Source organism: Brassica rapa, chromosome A05 (assembly GCF_000309985.2).
Source record: "Brassica rapa cultivar Chiifu-401-42 chromosome A05, CAAS_Brap_v3.01, whole genome shotgun sequence".
In the NCBI taxonomy this organism is placed as follows: domain Eukaryota; kingdom Viridiplantae; phylum Streptophyta; class Magnoliopsida; order Brassicales; family Brassicaceae; genus Brassica; species Brassica rapa.
Genome location: NC_024799.2, coordinates 5,545,728 through 5,566,303, shown reverse-complemented (window position 1 = coordinate 5,566,303; position 20,576 = coordinate 5,545,728). Strand labels below are relative to the sequence as shown.

The 20,576-nt window shown below is 30.9% G+C and overlaps 2 protein-coding genes across 2 annotated transcripts in view; one reads left to right on the top strand and one right to left on the bottom strand.

Annotated features, from left to right (window-relative positions):
- Window positions 1-6,951, bottom strand: part of LOC117134085 — a 905,201-nt gene extending 898,250 nt beyond the window's left edge. The window contains exon 1 of the mRNA XM_033291729.1: window positions 6,836-6,951. The gene's annotated coding sequence lies outside the window, so the exon portion shown is untranslated. The remainder of the gene's footprint in view (window positions 1-6,835) is intronic.
- LOC103867719 (dihomomethionine N-hydroxylase) lies at window positions 6,893-13,188 on the top strand. The gene is made up of 3 exons (XM_033291777.1): window positions 6,893-7,442; window positions 7,528-7,801; window positions 8,311-13,188. Exons 1-3 carry the CDS (start codon window positions 6,930-6,932, stop codon window positions 8,682-8,684), a joined length of 1,161 nt encoding a protein of 386 aa, XP_033147668.1. The 5' UTR covers window positions 6,893-6,929; the 3' UTR covers window positions 8,685-13,188.
- The last annotated feature ends 7,388 nt before the right edge of the window (window positions 13,189-20,576 follow it).

Genomic DNA, 20,576 nt, shown 5'->3' with positions numbered 1-20,576 from the left:
ATTTTCTTTCCTTAAATAAAACCTACGGAATTACCATAAATGACTAATATATATATGACAATTAATGAGTTTAATAATAAAGATTTGATAACAATTTATATCTCCTCCATCATTTTTTGTTTAATTTTATATTATTAAAATAAATTAAACAATCAAATTAGCTATAAAAATAAAATTTAGATTTTTTCGTATATGTTATATTTTGAATTTTTAAAAACGACAATAAATGACTAAAACAATTAAAATTATTATGTTAAAAATTAATGATCAATGGTTTAACATTTTTATTATAAGAAGATACACATGATTTTAAAACCATATGAGTAAAAAATATTATTTAATAATAAAATAAATATAAATAAATATATATATATATATATAAACACTATATGCCATAAGATTACATAAATATTTTAATATTAAAACTTTCAATGAATTTTCAAGAACATTTATAAATTATAAACTAATTAAAAATTTCAGATTGAAAATTTTGATGATTTAAATATTTTGTTATAAAACGATATGAACGATCATAGAACCGTATGATTATAAATTCTTATTTAATAAATAACTATACAAAATATACTATTCCTAGAAAAATAAGTTGGTCAATCTTAACTTATATTACACTTTTTATTAAACTAACTATCGAATTGATAAATAACGTACCAAAAAATGTTTTGCACTTTCCTTAAATAAAAGCTACGAAATTACCTAATATGATTAACGTATATGTGAAAATTAATTATAATGAATAATAAATATTTGATAACAATTTTTGTATCTTAGTTCTTTTTTTTAATTTTATATTATTAAAATATATTTAAAAATCACATTAATATATAATAAAAACATTTATATTTTTCTTATATGTTATATTTTGAATTTTTCAAAACGTCTATAAATTATTAGAAATTTGAAGATCCCCACTCTGAAAATTTTTTGATCAATAGATTTTTTTTTGTCATAATAAATTACAAATGATCATAAAATTGTATTAATATGAACTTTTATTTAATATTATAAGAAGATACACATTATTTTAAAACCATATGAGTAAAAAATATCATTTAATAATAAAACATATATATTTATATATATATATATAGATTATACTATATACCATAAGATTACATAAATATTTTAATATTAAGACTTTCAATGAATTTTCAAAAACATTTATAAATTATAAACTTATTAAAAATTTCACATTGAAAATTTTGTTATCGATGATTTAAATATTCAGTTATAAAATGATATGAATGATCATAGAACTGTATGATTATAAATGAGAAAAAGACTAAAATAACACTAAACCAAGTTTTTGTTCCCAAAGTAGCACTCAAGGCTAAAAGTCACAAAAATAGGTTTCATTAAAGAGGTAATATACACTTATACCCCTTGGGTTAATTAATATAAACCTTGGGGTTTAGAGTTAAGGGGTGGGGTTTTGGAATTAGGGTTTAAAATTTTATAAAAAATAAATTTTAAAATAAAAAATAAAAATTTTAAAAACAGTTTTAAAAAATATTTTTAAATTATAAAAAGAAAATTTGAAAAAAAAAAAAAAAATTTGAAAAAAAAAATTTGGAAAAAAAATTATAAAAATTTCGAATCTGAAAACATATAATCTGAAACTATAAAAAAGAATTTCTTTTTTTCATTTTTTTTATTTTTATTTTATTTATTTTTGTTTGCTTATTTAATTTTAAACCAAGGGTATTATGAATATTTTACCCTTTAATGAATGTCATTTTTGTGACTTTCTCCTTCTAGTGCTATTTTTGAGACATAAACTTCAAAATGTGCTATTATTGACAATTGCCCATTATAAATTCTCATTTAATAAATGACTATATAAAATATACTATTCTTAGAAAAATAGGTTGGTCCATCTTGACTTACATTATATTTTTTATTAAACTAACTATCGAATTGATAAATAATCTACCAAAATTTTTTTGCACTTTCCTTAATTAGAAGCTACGAAATTACCTAATATGATTAACGTATATATGAAAATTAATTATTATGAATAATAAATATTTGATAACAATTTTGGTATCTTAGTTCTTTTTTTTTAATTTTATATTATTGAAAGATATTAAAAAATCACATTAAATATATAATAAAAACATTTATATTTTTTCTTATATGTTATATTTGAATTTTTCAAAACGTCTATATATTATTAGAAATTTGAATATTCCCACTCTGAAAATTTTGTGATCAATAGATTATTTTTTTGTTATAATAAGTTACAAATGATCATAAAATATAACGCATATGAATTTTTATTTAATAAATATTCAAACTAAATAATATATATAAACACTAATGATTTAAAGCAACAAGATTGGCTGATCAATTTAGTCGTCTAGTTGAAATCTTTCAAAAGTATGTGAAAGACTAAAGTCAAAGTAAATATGGATATAGAATAGTAGTTATATTTTACTAACCAAATACCGAAAAAACCGAACCAAACCGAAACCAACCCGATATCCGGATTAATCCAAATGAAGCCAAACTATTGTTTCATTCTCCAAAATATAATAAAAACAATAACTTAATTCCGCGCAAGGCGCGGGTCTTATCCTAGTCTATATTATTAAAACTGAAGTGTACTTTAGTACTGTTTGGAAACATGAATAGTAATATAATTCAAAAATTGTTTGGAAACGAGGATAATAGTATTACATTAATTGTATTTCCATATTTCACACATATTAACAAATTTATTAATTATATTACCTTAACAATATTTCACATTATTAATTATATTACCATAATAATAATAGTGCAGATTTTTATTTAGGTTAATCAATATTACTTTTGTGCTAATTATAAAATTAAAAAAAAAAGTAAAATAACTGAGTTTTGCATAAGGTTAAACGTTTTTGTTTAGTTTGTTTTACTAAAACATTTTTTTTTAATTTCAGTCGGAGGAAAATTATGTAGCCAAAAATATAATTCAAAGATATGTTTTGTGAAGAAAATCATAACTTAAATCAAAATAATAAAAATAAATTACATTTAATGTAACTTAATTTTTCACTCAATATAATTGTCTTACTAAATAAAAAAAAACTCTTTCTATTTCACTTAATTTAGCAAAACACATAGAAAATGTTTTTTTATTAGTTTATAAAATCAGTTAGACATGAACACTAGATATCCACTTAGGTACGAGTTGTTCCTTTCGGGTATCGTTTTTTTTTGTTTTAAAATTACTCCTTTCTTGAATATTATAAATTTATGTGTAGGTTTTGATTTGAATCATTTTGAGTCTGGATGAATTCGGTTCTGATGTATATGACCCTAAAAATATCTAAATAACCAATGTAGGGAGTGAACCCAAGAATAACTCTTTATATTTTAAGTAGGTTACTAGATACTGACCCGCTATTTCAAATGGCGGGTATTTTACCTATTAAAATGTCATTTTTCAATTTTAATATTATTTCTAATTAGATGAGGATGTGTTTCAATAGTCTATTTTCTAATATGGTTTTATTTTTATAAATTGTAATTCTAATTAGTGGAAGTATGTGTTTGAATAGTTTATTATCTAATATGGTTTTATTTTTATAAATTGTATTGTAATTTATTTGTTATTAGTAAAATTGTGTTTACACATATTGGACTTCAAATCCGTTGTTTGTTTAATTCTTAAATATATCACATATATTAATTTGTTTAGTTCTTAAATGTATAATCTCAACTTTAAAAATAAAACATGCTTTTTATAATTTTAAGTATAGATATTTTACACAAATTGGCATAATAGATTAATATATTTGTTTATCTCTTAAATGTATAATCCCTGCATAAAAAATAAAACAATATTTTTAATGATTTTCACTAAATATATTTTAAACAGAATGGGCCTAATGGGTTAACAATGGTTCAATTTGGGCCTATCGAATGGGCTTTAAATTTATGTAAATCATTAAAGGTATTTAAAAAAAAACAATGGTATGTTTTGTAATTTTTTTTAAAAAGTCAGGGGCATAATCATAAGAAGAATTTTGCTTTAATAGTATAGATTGGAGTACTTTTTTTTTCGTTAATCTATTCGAGATGAGATTCCGATCTTTTAAACTAAGATAATTTATGTTCTATACATAATTATATTTTTTTATATAACTCTAAAATCTCGGACGTGATGCTTCATATTGTATTAGTTAACTGTGTTACATATAATATAAATACTTACTTCGAACTAAAAATATTTTAAAAAAAATTAAAAATTAGTTATATATAGTTTAATATACAAAAATTCACATACAAATAAAAATGATAAATATAACAAATTTAAATATATTATCCGCGCGTAGCGCGGAGAAAGAATCTAGTTATTGTAAAAATCAATGAACCTCTCATTAACAACTTTGATCCCCATTTCTGCCATTCTCAGTGATGCATGTATTCTTACTCTTTATGAAAAAAACAATTAAAATATATTAGTATTTAGAAATAAAAAAATCATACATATAACAATATTCTTTTTTGGTCATCTACTGATGTATATTCGATTAAATTCCCAATAACTTCCAAATAATACAAAGTTACCAACTAACTGACAAGGTAACCCCTAACCCGGAGCTCATAAAATCACTCAGACATCCCAAGTTCCCAACCAATGGGTAAAAAACAAAATACAGATAATAATATTCCCTTTTTTTGGTCAAACAGATAATAATAGAAATACACACCATTTCATCAAGAACTAACTTTAAAAATGACGAGTTCCGGGAGGGAAGTTTTTTAAATTAGGTCTTGATAAAATGGTGTGTATAGAATATTATTATCTGTTTGACCAAAAAAAGAGAATATTATTATCTGTATTTTGTTTTTAACCCATTGGTTGGGAACTTGGGATGTTTGAGCGGTTTTATATATAGCAGCTCTAGACTTTGGCACTCCCGCAATATAAAAGAAAAAATAATAATATGAAGATGAACATGAATGTGAATGTGACATATCCATCTAGTTTCACGCTTGTGCTTTCCATTATGCTGGTCCTGGCCTTAGCTATACGTTCCTTGAGATCCAAGAAATCAAAAGGTCCACTTCCTCCGGGCCCAGGGGGATGGCCGATCATTGGAAACTTGTTCCAAATGATCATGAACCGGCCGGCTCATCAGTGGATCCACCGCGTAATGGAAGCTATGGAAACGGAGATAGCTTGCTTCCGTTTTGCCGGCGTCCATGTCATCGTCGTAACCTCAAGCGAGATTGCCCGAGAAGTGCTTAGGGCAAAAGACAAGGCTCTCGCAGACAGAGCTGAGGCATACTCGATCAAACTCATAAGTCATGGCTACAAGGGCGTTAGTTTCTCTTCCTACGGTGAGCGGTGGAAGCTAGCGAAGAAAGTGATGGTCACTAAACTACTGTCTTCTGCAACTCTTAACAAGACTACCTGTAACACCCCAAAACCCAAGTCCAAAAACTTTTTGTGGACAGGCCCGCTCTGCGGCCCATTTGGATTAAAAACCCTAGGGTTCCTTGCTTCCCCTATAAAAGCAAGCCTCCACCCTTAGCCTTCCATCACAAATTTAGAAGCGAAGCCCTGCAGAGAAGTCCCGGAGATCAGAAACCCTAGCCGTCGTCTCCTTCCTTTTCTCTCCCTGCGCCGCCCCTCCTCCTTCTCTCTCTTCGCCGCGTCTCTCCTCTCTCTCTCTCTCTCTTCTCCGCGCCTCCTTCTCTCTCTCTCGGCCGCGTCTCTCTCTCCTCGCCGTGAACAGCCGCGAGTGGTGGTGGTGGCCGCGTGGTGTCAGCGACTTCAGATCCCGTTTCTCTTACTCTCTATTCTCAGATCCAGATCCAGATCTAGGCTAAGGTGAGGTGTTCTACCCAGATCTCTTTCATGTTCTTTTATATTGTTGAATGTGGATCTAGGATTGAGTAGATCCTGGTTGTTGTTAGGTTGATAGACCAGGTTGCATTAGAACTCTCGTACTGATTTAAGATTCTAAATAAACTGATTGATTGTTTGATTGTTTGATTGATGGAAGATCCGTGGTTGTGATTGAGAGCTAGGATGGTTAGAAAGAAATGAACGTAGGATAATAAGAGAACTGTTAACCGGTCTGGTTAGATGAATGATAGGATGCCTATGAATGATTGCTGAATGGATTGAGTGTGACACCGAGAACGGGTGGCGTCTAAAAAAGGAAAGTAAGAAAGAGTCTAAGGGTTTAAGGAAAAAGGAAATGATAAGAAAAAGGAAAAGTTATGAAATGGATACGAACCGCCGAGGGACTGGTGGGGAGTATGGGAAATGAATAGAAATGGAATACGAACCACCGAGGGACTGGTGGGGAGTATGGGAAAACGCGGCGGCCGTAGCGTTCAAAAACGGCAAGTAAGAATAGAGGCGCCGGTAAGATTGAGTCACGCCGAGTCTTGGCGGGAAGGGGTCGTAAGACACTGCAAGGGGTATGGACTACATCCAAGGGAACCGGATGCCGGGTGTACCAGGGCAGGCGACCTCACAGGAACGCAGCAAGAAAGGGGAGGGTTGGTCCGCTTGAGCTGTGTAGGTCCTAGAGTTATAGGATGAATGGAGTCTTAAATAATAAACCGAATTGTGTGAGTTGAGCGATGACTGAGTTCATTGCACTGCTTGTTTTTGTGAAATGAACTTTAATAGTTGGTTAAGAAATGTGTGTAGCGACTAGTCGGTTCTCGTTTCGTATTGAGCAGTATAAAAGCTCATGGGGGAGACTGGTCTAGAATCGCTTCACTGAGTATTAATACTCACCCCTCTTTTCCCTCTTCCATTCTTGCAGAACTATAAGTGGAAATGCCGACGGTAAGGAAGGAAATGCACCTGAAACTCATGGGACCAGAAACGGGACACACGGAGATGTCGGAAAAGTAGTCATGTGTGTCCTAAACCCCGCGCCCTGGAACCCCGGTTGGAAATGGGGAGGGACGGGTGTTTCACTACCGGTGATAGAACAGTAGAAGCTGATAACATTGTCACGTATGTGTACAATATATGCCAATCAGGGTCCGTGACGAAGCCGGTTAACGTGAGGGATGTCGCCTTAACATACAGCCACGCCGTGATGATGAGGATGCTGTTTGGCCAGAGACATTTTGATAAACCGGCCAAGGATGGCGGTCTCGGACCGAAAGAAAGAGAGCACATGGACGCGATATATCGAGCTCTTGATTGTTTATTCGGCTTCACTGTAGCAGACTACCTCCCTTTTCTTAGAGGGTGGAACGTCGAGGGCGAGGAGAAGGACGTAAGAGAAGCGGTTGATATTATCAACAGGTGCAACGACCCGATCATCTGTGAGAGAATGCATTTGTGGAGGGAGAAAGGCGGAAAAGAGACGGAGGAAGATTGGCTCGATATTCTAATCACGCAAAAAGATGATCAGGGAATGTATTTATTCACATTTGAGGATATTAGAGCTCAATGCAAGGTAAGAATTGTTAAAAAAAAAAAAAAATCAAATTAGCGTTTCATCTCTTACGCATGTTTCATACTATCATGCATTCCATATGTAGGATGTCAATGTTGCAACCATCGATAATACAATGAATACCGTGGAGTGGACGATAGCGGAGATGTTGAATCATCAAGAGATTCTTGAGAAAGCTATAGAAGAACTGAACACTATAGTTGGCAAAGACAGGCTTATCCAGGAATCTGACATACCACAACTTAACTACATCAAAGCTTGTTGCAAAGAATCTTTCCGGCTTCACCCACCTAATGCATTTTTGCCTCCTCATGGAGCCCGAGAAGATACTACTCTTGCTGGTTATTTTGTCCCCAAAGGTAAAAAATTTCCATATTTATTATATACGATAAAGCCTCACTATTAATAAAAGGTCAAGAAAAAATATTGTATCAATATGGAGAAATTAATTTATTAAAGATAGGTTTCAATTGATGACCACATTTTTAAACAATATGATGATTATCAAATTTTATACCTAGAAATTTTGTTAAATCTTTTACACATGGATCATAACCCTAGTCCTCTAATTTCTCTTGTTTAAAAAGAATTTATGAATAAATATTTGTCTCTACAATTTTTATGAGGAACAAAATGAACAAAAATTATTATTTTCTTATTTATTCAATTCTTCAAGTGAATTTCTGTTCATTATTTTGTTTTTGTTTTTCCTTTAAACATACAGTCACCAATCCAAGCCATAGTAAAATATTAGAGGTTTAGGGGGTCTTGCTTAACTTCTGTCAAACAGTTTATGACATAGAGCATTTTAAAAGAATCCAATCGAACATAATATGACGTGGTTATATATTTTAAATTGCAACGACAGGTAGTCAAATTCTTGTGAGCCGTCCAGGACTTGGTCGGAACCCTAAGACATGGGAGGAACCTGACGCGTTCAAGCCAGAGCGACACCTTGTTGATCATGCTAGGAACCCAGTGGATGTGACCCTGATGGAGCCTGACATGCGTTTCGTGGTATTCGGAACCGGTCGGCGTGGCTGCGCAGGTCCTAAGCTTGGAGCAACAATGATCGTCATGTTGTTAGCTAGGCTTCTCCAAGGGTTCGAATGGACTCTCCAAGCGGGTGCAAGCCAAGTCGAGCTCATTGCCGCTAATACCAACTTGTTCATGGCCAAGCCTCTGCTTGCATCTGCGAAACCTAGGCTGGCTCCTGGTTTATATCCGAAAATCCAGGTCTAAGATTCTGAGAGAGGATTTTGGTACCAGGATGCATATGTATGAAGTACAATAAAGTTGATTTACAGCCAAATTCTCGCATAGTTTTGATGAAAACTCTGATGACTTTTAATTTATTTTATTACGTACCTTTCGAGTTTCAGTGTCCTTGTTGTGTGTTTTCATTTCGATCTAATGAGGCCTAAAGTGTGGGTTCCATCTTCATCTTGCTAAGTACGAATCGAATCGAATCGAATTTCATAACGGACGGATTTAATCACACTTAACTCCAAATTATCCAAGTCTTATGCTCAAGTGTTTGCTCCCCACCATAGGTGGGCTAAACGGAAAGTTGCTGCTTTAGGGATGTACGTTCTTCCCACAAGAACTCACCTACTTAAGATGCTCAATGAGGAAGGTTAGTCCTCATACTCTATATACTCTTGATGCACTCTACTAACTCGATTCATATTCTCGTAATGCACTCTATATATTCTTGATGAGAGAAATATCTTTTAGATTGATCTTGGCATCTGCAGTAGACACATTATGGTTTAAAGATTTGATTTAGTATATAGGAGTTTCTACTTCAGTTAACTGAGAGTTCAATATGTTTTGATACATCTCTCTTTCTCTCTGGTTTGTTTATTACAGAAGCGGAGGCTAAGATACAGATGGAAAGCTATGTCAATGCATCGGCACCAGTAATCACATATCTTGATAATCTATTCCCCTCCAAGCAACTCGGTATCGATTGATGAAGAGTTTATTAGTATCGCTCTTTGACAGTCTCTGTCACACAAAATAACCATATATGGTTCTATCAACTCATGTAATTATATAACAAGGACCAAACCAGAGCTGTTGAAAGAAAAGAATAAATTATGCTATTCTAGTTTGTTGGTGTGTGCCTTGTCTTCTGGCAAAAACACACTTGCAATGTGTTAATGTGAACGTGTAGAGACGGTAAAATGTTACCATAAATTTATTTACTTGTCATCTACTAATAATAGGAATCCCAATTAATTCCAAAGGTTGTGAATTTGTTTATGTTGAAAAGTTGTGTCTTTTGTAAAAGATAATTAAAAGGTTGTGTCTTTTACAAAAATGTTAGAAGGTTGTGTCTTTTAAATATTGTAAAGTTGTGACTATTCTTATAAGTGTCTTTTAAAAATAATTATATTTAAATTAGAAGAATACAATTATTCAAATTGAAGAGTTGTGACTATTCATATCGAAGAGTTGTGATTATTCAAATAGATTTTTAAAATCTATAAATAGTGGATGTTCATGCATTTGTCAAAGTAAAATTTTCAATAATCTCACTGATTATAAAATGATGAAAAAAAGTTCTATGCAGTTATTTAGTTACAAATTAATTTTAAGAATTATATTATTATTAGTAAATAAGTAAAAAAATTATAAATATATATTATAAATTAAATGATCTAAACTTTTATCTATACTATATATCTTAAGATTGAAAAGACATAAGCAATATATAAAATAGTTTTTACCAAAAGTTGCTATCATCGATAGTTTTTACCATAAACTGCATTGTTTGAATTGTAAAGTTGCAATTGTTCATATAACTTCTGTAATGGTTCATATAAATTATTATAATCATTCGCTTATATATATATATATATATATCCTCAACTTTTCATGATAGTTTTAAACAATAAAATTAAAAAAATCTAAAGTAGATAACATCCTAGAAACACATACGGCGTGAACATCCCGGTAAAAGGGTTTGAGAAAATGTCGTGGATAATATGGTAGTAAGCAGCGAACTTTACAAGTCTAGTGATCACGCAAACCAAGTCTAGTTTTATTATGTACATATCCAAAGTAACTTACATACATATTTACAAGAAAAACAAAATTTTTTTTTTGCATTAAGTTTATAGAAAAATAAAATTCTTAAGTCTGAATGTACACGTAAAAAACCTTCCACTGGATTGTATTGCAGATTTACAGTATGTGCCGTAATTAATAGACAACAAGAGAAATCTCACTTGGAAACTCATATTGTCAATGCATTTTCTCTTTTATTTTTATTAGGAAATAATAACGCAGTTTAACGTTTCATTTAATTCAAAAAAAATATTCAAGATATCTAACAATTACTTTGTATACTACACAATCTTCACAACAAACATCAAGATTAGTCACACACTTATTTTCCACCTTCAGTTTGCCCAGATGTTGATTTTAAAAGTTGTCAATTTATATGTGTGTATCCAACAAGCCAATCTAAAAAGTATCAACTTTAAAAGTTGTGTCTTTTCATTTAAAATGATATATCAGCTTTCTAAATTAACTTTAAAAGTTGTGTCTTTTCCAATTTAAATAGTAACATTCTTTCAATTTAAGTATATTTATTTTGAAAAAACATGATAGTTACAACTTTTCAATCTGAAGATAGTTATTCAAAATAATATTATTTAAAAAAAATTATGAATAAAACATAATTTTAAAACTGTTTAATTTAAAAACATGATCATTTACACTAACTAATACACAACTCTTTAAACAAATAATTGTACAAACATATTTTTTGGGCTATTTAATATCATCAGAAACCTAATATGTCAAATAAAAAGGCATTCGCAACAGTGTTCACAACACACACATAACATACAAATATATTTGAAAAGTCATGAGTGCTAAAAGGTGCAACTATTGATTTAAAAATTAGAAAGATGCACCCGGTTGAACGGACACAACTCTAGGAGAAAGGTTTTTGTTTTAATAATTCTATTAAACCGTACGAGAAATGGATTTGCTCAATATAAGTACCTGATGGCTTTGAGAAAATTAGTATTAAAACAGAGCGGTTTGGTAAAGGTGTATTAATTGAGAGTATTAATTAGATACCTTGATGTGAATTTGAGCGCGTCGGCTTTACGTTGAAATAGGAGTGTCACCGTCGGAGTTGAAAATAACATGACCGACAAGTCGTGGAAGAAGGATTGCCACATAGGACTTTTAGGGTAATTATTGAACCGGGTCTTAAACATGTGCTTTAACTTTTTCTATATTATAACCATAAGTAACGTATTCAACATTCGCTTTAACTTTGTCTACGTTTTCAAGCAGAACGTCCAAACAAATGATCTCTGTACAGTTGTTGTATAGTTAACAATTAGTGACTTTTTTATAGTTACGAGTTAGAAATTCGCTAAACTAGATTTAAACAAATTGTTTTTGAATTATTTTCCTTATATGGCTTTTAGAGAAGATTGGATTACTGCGAAGTGATGCTGCGAAAGATGCAATGAAAGAATATGGGTTTGATCAGAAAGTTATCAATGACACCATTAGAAAACTGTTAAATGTACAATTCCGTTCTTAAAAGTTACCATTACTACACTACCTAGAAATTGAAGCAGTACCTTATGTTAAGTCTCCTTTGTTGGATAATTCCAAGCTTGTGGAAACTTAACATATTATTAGATGTTTAATATGTTAAGATAAACACAATAAGGAAACCTAGAAATAGGAAAAGGAAGTTTCTATTTAGGTTAGGTTTGTGTTTTCCATATCCCACATGTTAAAGGGAATTGTCTTTCATATAAATATAGGTCTAATGGAGAGGTGTTCCATATGATCTAAGTGAAACATATTGAGAGCTTTAGTTTTGAGTAGTTTCTAAAGCTAATAAGAAAAGTTGTTCTTATAACTCTTTGTGTTTCTAAGAGATCTGAATTGGTATCAGAGCGGTTGACAATAAATCTGCAAGAAGACCAAAATACCCTTCGAGTAGGAACGGGACCCTTCAAGGTGGTAAGGGAGGTTCGGCAGAGTTTAGTCAGAAGATCCTGGAATTGTGGGAAGAACATTCTCAAAGCAACTCAAAGTAACCTTGCGACTAAGGGTGTCGAATGTCGAAGATGCGACAAGACACCGAGATGATTCGCTAGAGGAAAGGGCACAAGGTGTGTGGTCCTTAGCTTGAGGGAGAGAATGAGAGATGTCAATCAAGGTAAGCTAACGTACTACCTTGGCATACAGGTGATTCAAGGAGCAGACGGAATCAGAATAAAGCAAGAGAGGTATGCTCAAGGAATCCTGCGTGACACAAAGATGGAAGCGTGTAACGCAACTCAAATTCCAATGGAGGCGAATTTGAAGATCTCAAAAGCTGAAGATGAACAAGAGATAGATGCTACCGAGTTCAGAAGAATCATAGGATGTTTGAGGTATCTGCTTCACACAAGACCCGACCTGTGTTACGCAGTAGGTGTTCTTAGCAGATACATGCACAATCCGAGAGACTCTCACGGACAAGCCATCAAGCACATACTGCGGTATGTGAAAGGAACAACAAACTTCGGTCTGTTCTTCAAGAGAGATGGGTCAAGGAGTGTCGTTGGTTATAGTGACAGCAGTCACAACATTGATCTCGATGACGGGAGGAGTACGTCAGGACATGCATTCTACTACGGTTCATCACTGATTACTTGGACGTCGCAGAAGCAGCAGACGGTTGCATTGTCATCATGCGAAGCAGAGTTCATGGCAGCAACAGAAGCAGCAAAGCAAGCTATATGGATCAAGGAGTTGTTGAGTGAGATACTAAGTAAAGAAGGCGAGAGAGTCAAGCTTAGGATCGACAACAAATCAGCCATTGCTCTAACCAAGAATCCAGTTTTCCATGGAAGGAGTAAGCATGTACTCAAGAAGTATCACTTCATTCGTGAATGTGTGGAGAACGGGCATATCGAAGTGGAGCATGTGCCGGGTGTTGAGCAGAAGGCCGACATCCTTACCAAGCCATTAGCAAGGATTATGTTCAAGCAAATGAGGAGCTTAATCGGAGTTCAAGAAATTGATCTCCCTAATTCAAGTTGGAATTAAGCTCCAATAAGAATAATACCTAATATATACATGATTTCTATATATATATATCGATTTGGAATGCAAATAAGATGCAGCAAGTTTTAAGACCTTTATGTTTGTCTCTTTTAAAATAAAATACATTAATGCCCGATAAAAACAATGCTTCATCGTTGTTATTACAAGCGCAATCCTCTAAAAGTTATCATGCTTAGAAAGAAATTCCAAATTATATGGGGGCTTGAACATATTACTTATCAGTAGATTTTTTAAAACAAAAGATGATTTAGAAATTCCATCAATTTCTTTATTTACTAATCTACAATTCCCAAAAAAATTATTGACTGATCGAAAACCTTTAATAAAATATTACACACAATTTCTTTAGGTAGTTCCATGATAAATGTTTTAGTTTGAAAATTCGTGGATTAAAAGAAGGATTTATAAACACTATAATGACTTGGAAAAGGTGTGGTTACAAAAACAAAATGACTTGGAAAAGGTATGAACTATGAACGAATGGTTACGATGGTTAAACCATAACTTTAATAAGTGTCCAGCCAATACTTGTTCGTAATTTGAATAAATAATGGGCTTCATAAATAACACTTGCCAACTTTATAATCTTTCTAACACACCTTCAGTTTTATAATAATATTATCTTCTGAATGAGTTAAACTAATTATATTTTCTCAAAAAAAAGTTAAACTAATTATAACCGTTATATCTACTAATAATAGCAATTCCAATTAATTCCAAAGGTTGTGAGTCCACTTATGTTGAAAAGTTGTGTTTTTTAAAAAAGAAGTGTAAAGGGTTGTGTCTTTTCTAAAAGTTCTATGTTGGAAGGTTGTGTCTTTTCCAATTAATTTCTAAGGTTGTGAATCCACTTATATTGAAAGATTGTGTCTTTTGAAAAAGTAGTGTAAAGGGTTGTGTTTTTTCTAAAAGTTCTATGTTGTAAGGTTGTGTCTTTTCCAATTAATTCCTAAGGTTGTGAACTTCAATTATGTTGAAAGGTTGTGTCTTTTGAAAAATATGTGTAGAGGGTTGTGTCTTTTCTAAAAGTTATATGTTGTAAGGTTGTGTCCTTCTAAAAATAGTCTAAAAGTTGTGACTATTCACTAGTATCTTTTAAAAAGTGAGAAGTTGTGAGTATTAGAAGAATGCGACTATTCATATTGAAGGGTTGTGACTATTCAAATAGGCTTTAAAAAATCTATAATTAATCTCTCCCATGCATTTTTCAAATCAAATTTTCACTAATCTACTAATAATAAAATGGTAAAAAAAATAATGTCAAAGTTGCAACTTTTCATCTAAAACAAGGTGTCTTTTCTTCTCAAAGTGGGATTGCTTTAAAAAATATTAGTTTTATTTAAGTAATGTGTTAGTTTATATAATAAGTGTTTGTATTTTATAAGAACTCTCCCAAAAATTAAAAAAAAGATTATAAATGAGACGGGTCACATTAACGTAAATCAACATATATTTATTACAATATTCAATTTTCTGAATATTCATTTTCAATAAATAAAGCAGATAGATAAATATACAAAATAACAATTACCAACATATAAATTATAATTGTTTAAAATTATAAACTAATAATTTTAATATTATGTCTTAAATAGGAAAAAAAATTATATATCATGCAAAAAAAAAATTGCATTTTGTTCAAAAAGTGGTTGAAGATAACTATCATGTGAAAAATGTATGAAAAAACTTAAAAAGGATGAAGACACAATTGTATGCAATATGTGTTTTGATAAAAAAAATTAAAGGGAACATTAAGGTTTATAATATATATATATATATATTTGAATACTTTGTAAATCATATTTTAATCATCAAAATTAAATTTAATTATTTATGTAATTTAATTTTTTTATCAGGCATATAAAATTATAAATTATAGATTATAATATATTCTTTATAAAATGAGTTTCCGTGCGATATCGCACGGGCTCTTTGCCTAGTATACAAAAAGATACACCATAATAACTTTAGCAAAAAGAAAAAATTAAAAAAATAAGATCGTAGAAAAGGAAGCTTTTGAACTTAAAAGATAAAAAAGGAATTAAGTGAGCATGTGAGAAACAAATATTGGGGAAAAGGGAATAATGAGTTATATATGGTACAAAAAGATACATTTTTACTATATGTATAAAGAGCAAATTAGCTCAATATACTGAAAAGAGTGGGATACCATTGAATTGGGGGAAAATGGTAGTGATGGGGGGAAAAAAATTGAAGGGAAATAGGGTATGGAGTGCAAATAGTGGGGAAGTTGTGTGTATGGAGTACAAATACTCATGTAAATATCCCAATTTTATGCTTTCTTAGAATGTTTAAGAAAGAATATAGTGATATATTCGTGACATTTACTAATACCATAAGTGTAAACATTCCGAATTTTCACTGGTTAATGCTCCTTAATGAGAAAATATAAAATTTCCAAAATTCTCTGACTAACCCACAAAAATCTAAACTTAGTGTCGACGATACAGTATAAATATACGAGTAAAATTGACTAGGAGGTTACAAGAAGAAGAGAAGAAAAATTAGAAAGACCCAAAGGCTTGGTGGTTTGGTCAAGAAAAAATGGATACAGGTTACATCCTAACCATCGTCTTTGTGGCGCTCATCATCATCTCGGCTATTGTTGCTGGCTTGTATTGCGCCCCAAAACTCATCAAACGGTGTTGGGGCGATGAATAACTCATGTTACCAATTATCTAGCTATGTCCTTTTTTGTTATTTTTAAATGACCTAAATAGCAGATCGATGCTGCGACTTTGCAAAAATTTATCGTTGTTCTTCCATTTAATAATGTTTTCGCTATGATATTGTAGCTCTATTATATTTTCATGATTGAATTATTTTTATTTATATATTGCAGTGATATATATAATTCACTAGGTGATAATCCGCGCCCTGCGCGGAGTAAATAGACTTAAATAGTTTGTCACTTTAAATATATAGGTATTACAAAGGTAAAAATCATAGAAAAAATATTGTTACATTTTATATAATAAAGGATTCAACAAAATTGTGTATGCCTATATGAACCCTTGTTCGGAAACTCGCTAGGCGCTACGCGTGCGGCACATCCGGGCCTAGCGATTTATTGAAAAATCGGAAAAAATCGGGGAGTACGTGGGGCGGAATTTTTTGTATTTTTATACATATAATACCATATTTTATACATAAAATTAACATTTTAAGATGCAGTCACTATATAATATGGTTTCATAACTGTACAAAGAATTTACGTAGCCAAAGTAATTTTTGATGCATTGTAAATTGAGAAAGTGAAAGGTATGATCATTGGAATCTTCAACCAGGGCATGATTCGACTTCTTCTATATATTGTTATGTTACTTTTTACCTTTGTACGGAATCGCGCTACGCGTTATCCGTGCGGCAATCCCGAATTGTTAAAAGATCGAGATAAAGTCAGAGTATACTCGGGAGTAATTTTTAGTGAGTTTATAGTTGTAAAAATATATAAAAGATTCATCAAATACCAAAATAGATAATATAAAAACAAAAATCAAAAAATAATACACTCACAAAAATTACCAAAAATATATATAGTTTGGATCATGAGACTAACATGCAAATTAAAAGTATAAAGACTTATTATTTACGGTTAATGTGTTGGGCTTATGAATATTACAACTAATTGGGCCTTTAGAAAATAAACTGAAAATCGTGAAGTCCTGATAATAAGCTTGAGGAATGTCGTCTTCTTCGTTTGGATTGATTTATTGAACCACCGGACATGCAGAAACAACCACGGTATCAATCATCAACGGTATCATGTGTACAACTTCGAATCATATGTTTATGCAACACTTCCGGGCTCATTATTTTTTGAGAATCACGCTATTGTTGTAATTCTAATTGATCTGAGATTCCGAGTTTTTACTTTTTATACGCCGCGTTCTTTAATTCTACGGTCCAGGCGGACATAACTCGCTTCACCGTATAATGATACCGATCACCCCTGACTCGCCACGGTGCAGCTCCGATCACCGTATTCTCGGCCGCAAAATCGGTGACTCGGCCGAGTTTTAGAACAAGGATATAAACTAAGCTTAGACTTTTTTTAAAAAACTTGTGTATTTGTTTTGTTAGCTTGAAGTATATTTAGTGGAAGTGGATCCCTAAGAGTAAGCAAAAATTTATATAAAATAAATTATGAAATAAAGATAAACGAAACATTGACAATATAATTATTGTTTTCATAATAAATTATAAAATATAAGATAAAACATAGGATAAGAAATTGACTAATAAAATATGAAAAAAACAAAATATAAGAAAACAAAATAAATTAAAATTGATTAAAAAGAACTTAATATTACATTCAACATTCAAAAGATTGTAGAAACTTACATTTGAATCAATGAGAACCATTTCAATGGTTAGGCCACCAGGAGCAGAATATTGCTTCCACAATCGAAAAATACTAACCCTCACTCTCCACATTGTCTTGAAAGGTTTCAAATCGGCAACGGAGTTAAAATCCGCCATGAGTGTTGTGCTTGCAAGAATGTTTGTTGTAAGGATGTACTGAGAAATAGACAATGGTGAGGAAATATTGTAGCTAGAAGGCCTTGTATTTATATATGCAAGGAGTAAGTCTAGGTAAATAATGATAGCCAATTGCCATCTTTATTCGCGTAATTCAAATTAATATTGATTTCCCAAAACTTTCCATAATTATTTTCGTAATTCAAATGTACAGCGGATTCATTGGAATATTATAGAAAACAAACAGATATAGTTGTCAACGCAAATAAATTTAAAATAAATCAGTCTTGATGAAAAAAATGTCTATATGATTCTGTTTTGACTGTAATTTTTCATTACCAAAATCGTATAATATTAATGAGGACGTTTAAAACAGTAATTAGTGTCTTTTTAGCTCAAAACATTCCTAAATTGGAATATTACGAAGATCATTCATTGTCACGCAAGTAATGCTAAGTGACAATGCCCTCACGGTTTTTGGAAAGTTCAGGGCGCATGAATAAATGCCATAATTGCAGGTTAAGAATATATTTAAATTGCTTTGAATCGGATTCATTACACTAAGTTGCCATAAAACTAACCAATAGTATATTGCATTGATAAATATTGCATTCGTAATTGGTTATCTAGACAAGTAATATATATGGATCTTAAAAGGAGTTTCCATAATTCGTTATAGTACATGCATCCATTCGTTATATTACATGGATTGTTTGATGATATCACTTGGATTATATTAAAAGGAGTTATTATATTACATGTAACACGATGTAAAGAAAAATGAATGGATTGAAACTTAAATATCAAGAATCGATTATGGAAATGACGTTCTTGTTAATAATACACAACATACTATAACTTTATCAATTTTTAAGAAATTTTATTTTTACTTAAAAACAAAAAGAAAAATCAATTATTTCATTAACAAAATTTTGGTTTATATACGAACCGGGGTTTTGCTGGTTCACTGGATCGGCGGTTCCCGCGTTTTTGACGGTTCGATAAAAGTTTTTAATCGATTCAACTTTAGTTGGGTTCTGATATTTACCCAATCCAGATTATTTTTGGTTCATGGTTCAACCCGGTCCGACCGCTGGTTCGGTCCGGGTTTAAAAACGTTGGTTTATAGTTAATTTGATTGTTTAATTTATTTTAATAGTATAAAATTTAAACAAAAATGATGGAGTGGGACACAAATTGTTATCAAATCTTTATTATTAAAATTATTAATTTTTATATATAGATTAATTATATTTGTTAATTCCGTAATTTTTATTTAAGGAAAGAAAGGAAAATAGTAGTTATACACTTTAATAATTTAATGATTAGTTTAATGAAAAATATAGTATATATTTAGATTGATAACATATTTTTCTAAAGATTCTGAAAATCATCATGGTGATGAGACGTGACTACACTCAAATGTTGTAATGCTCCTCAACTAATATATAAAAGATAAAATTTATTTAAAAAAAATCTTATATTATTGGTTATGTGTAACTGAAGTATAATTTGTGGAAGTAAATCTATAAGAGTAAACAAAATTTTCGCTCTAATTTGAAGTTAAAAACTTCCTTAACACACATATACTCAATTAACAAACCTCACATTATGTAAACAATATAATGCTCATATTATATAATCAAAGCAATACCCTTAAATGTAGTGTAACGAAGTCACAGATTTAAGACATTTACTGTAATTTAAAAGATTGCATTCTTAAACTTACTTTACATATAATCTCTGGTCACACAAATTCGGTGATGGAAAGAAAAATCAATTAATTAAATAATTATCTGAAATTGATTCCATAATTTGAACAGATCACTACTCTTTTTAAGAGATGTTACAACTCAAAGTTTGAACAAATCCATATAGATAGTCAACATGATAAACTAGAATATTGAGATAATCAAAGCACGACATTAAACTTACGGACTTTTAGCAAGGGATTTAATTTAGACTGATGTAACACAAAGTTTCACATTAATAAAATTCTTTATTTGCTTTCATATCATATATTCAAAAATAATTGTATAGTTAACTGATGCATTATGCGTATAATTTTGCTACATAACAAATAACCCAAGGTCAGGTGGATTAATATACAAACATATACTCTCGAGCTTAATATAACTTCTTTTAATGTTAAAAGCTTTATAAAAAGTAAGTTATGGTCAAGTAATTTATTGTCGAGACAAAACCACGAAGAGAAAATATGGGGTTAAGGTTGGTTTATATCAATGGCAATACATGTAATTAATCTAGTGAGAAGAGGGTTTTTAATTAAAGGTTGTGAGAAGACCTCATATGATGATACCTAAGTAATGGCATTTTGGTTAATCACACATAAAAATAAGGTTAGTTAATAAAAGTGTTTCTCAAATAATAAAAAAGAGATCTCTTATCATTAGCCCAACCTTTGAACTCGCAAAAACAACACTGTTGTTTACACTTTTGTTTGCATTAATGTGTAATGGTATGCTCTTACTGATGATGATAGGACGATAATCTCTAATTAAAGAACTACAG

What these genes read in the sequence shown, in the direction of transcription:
- LOC103867719 (XM_033291777.1), top strand. Translation starts at nt 6,930, where the DNA reads ATGGGGAGGGACGGGTGTTTCACTACCGGTGATAGAACAGTAGAAGCT. An exon ending in ATATTAGAGCTCAATGCAAG is followed by an intron (nt 7,443 to 7,527) that starts GTAAGAATTGTT and finishes TTCCATATGTAG; the next exon opens with GATGTCAATGTTGCAACCAT. An exon ending in TGGTTATTTTGTCCCCAAAG is followed by an intron (nt 7,802 to 8,310) that starts GTAAAAAATTTC and finishes TTGCAACGACAG; the next exon opens with GTAGTCAAATTCTTGTGAGC.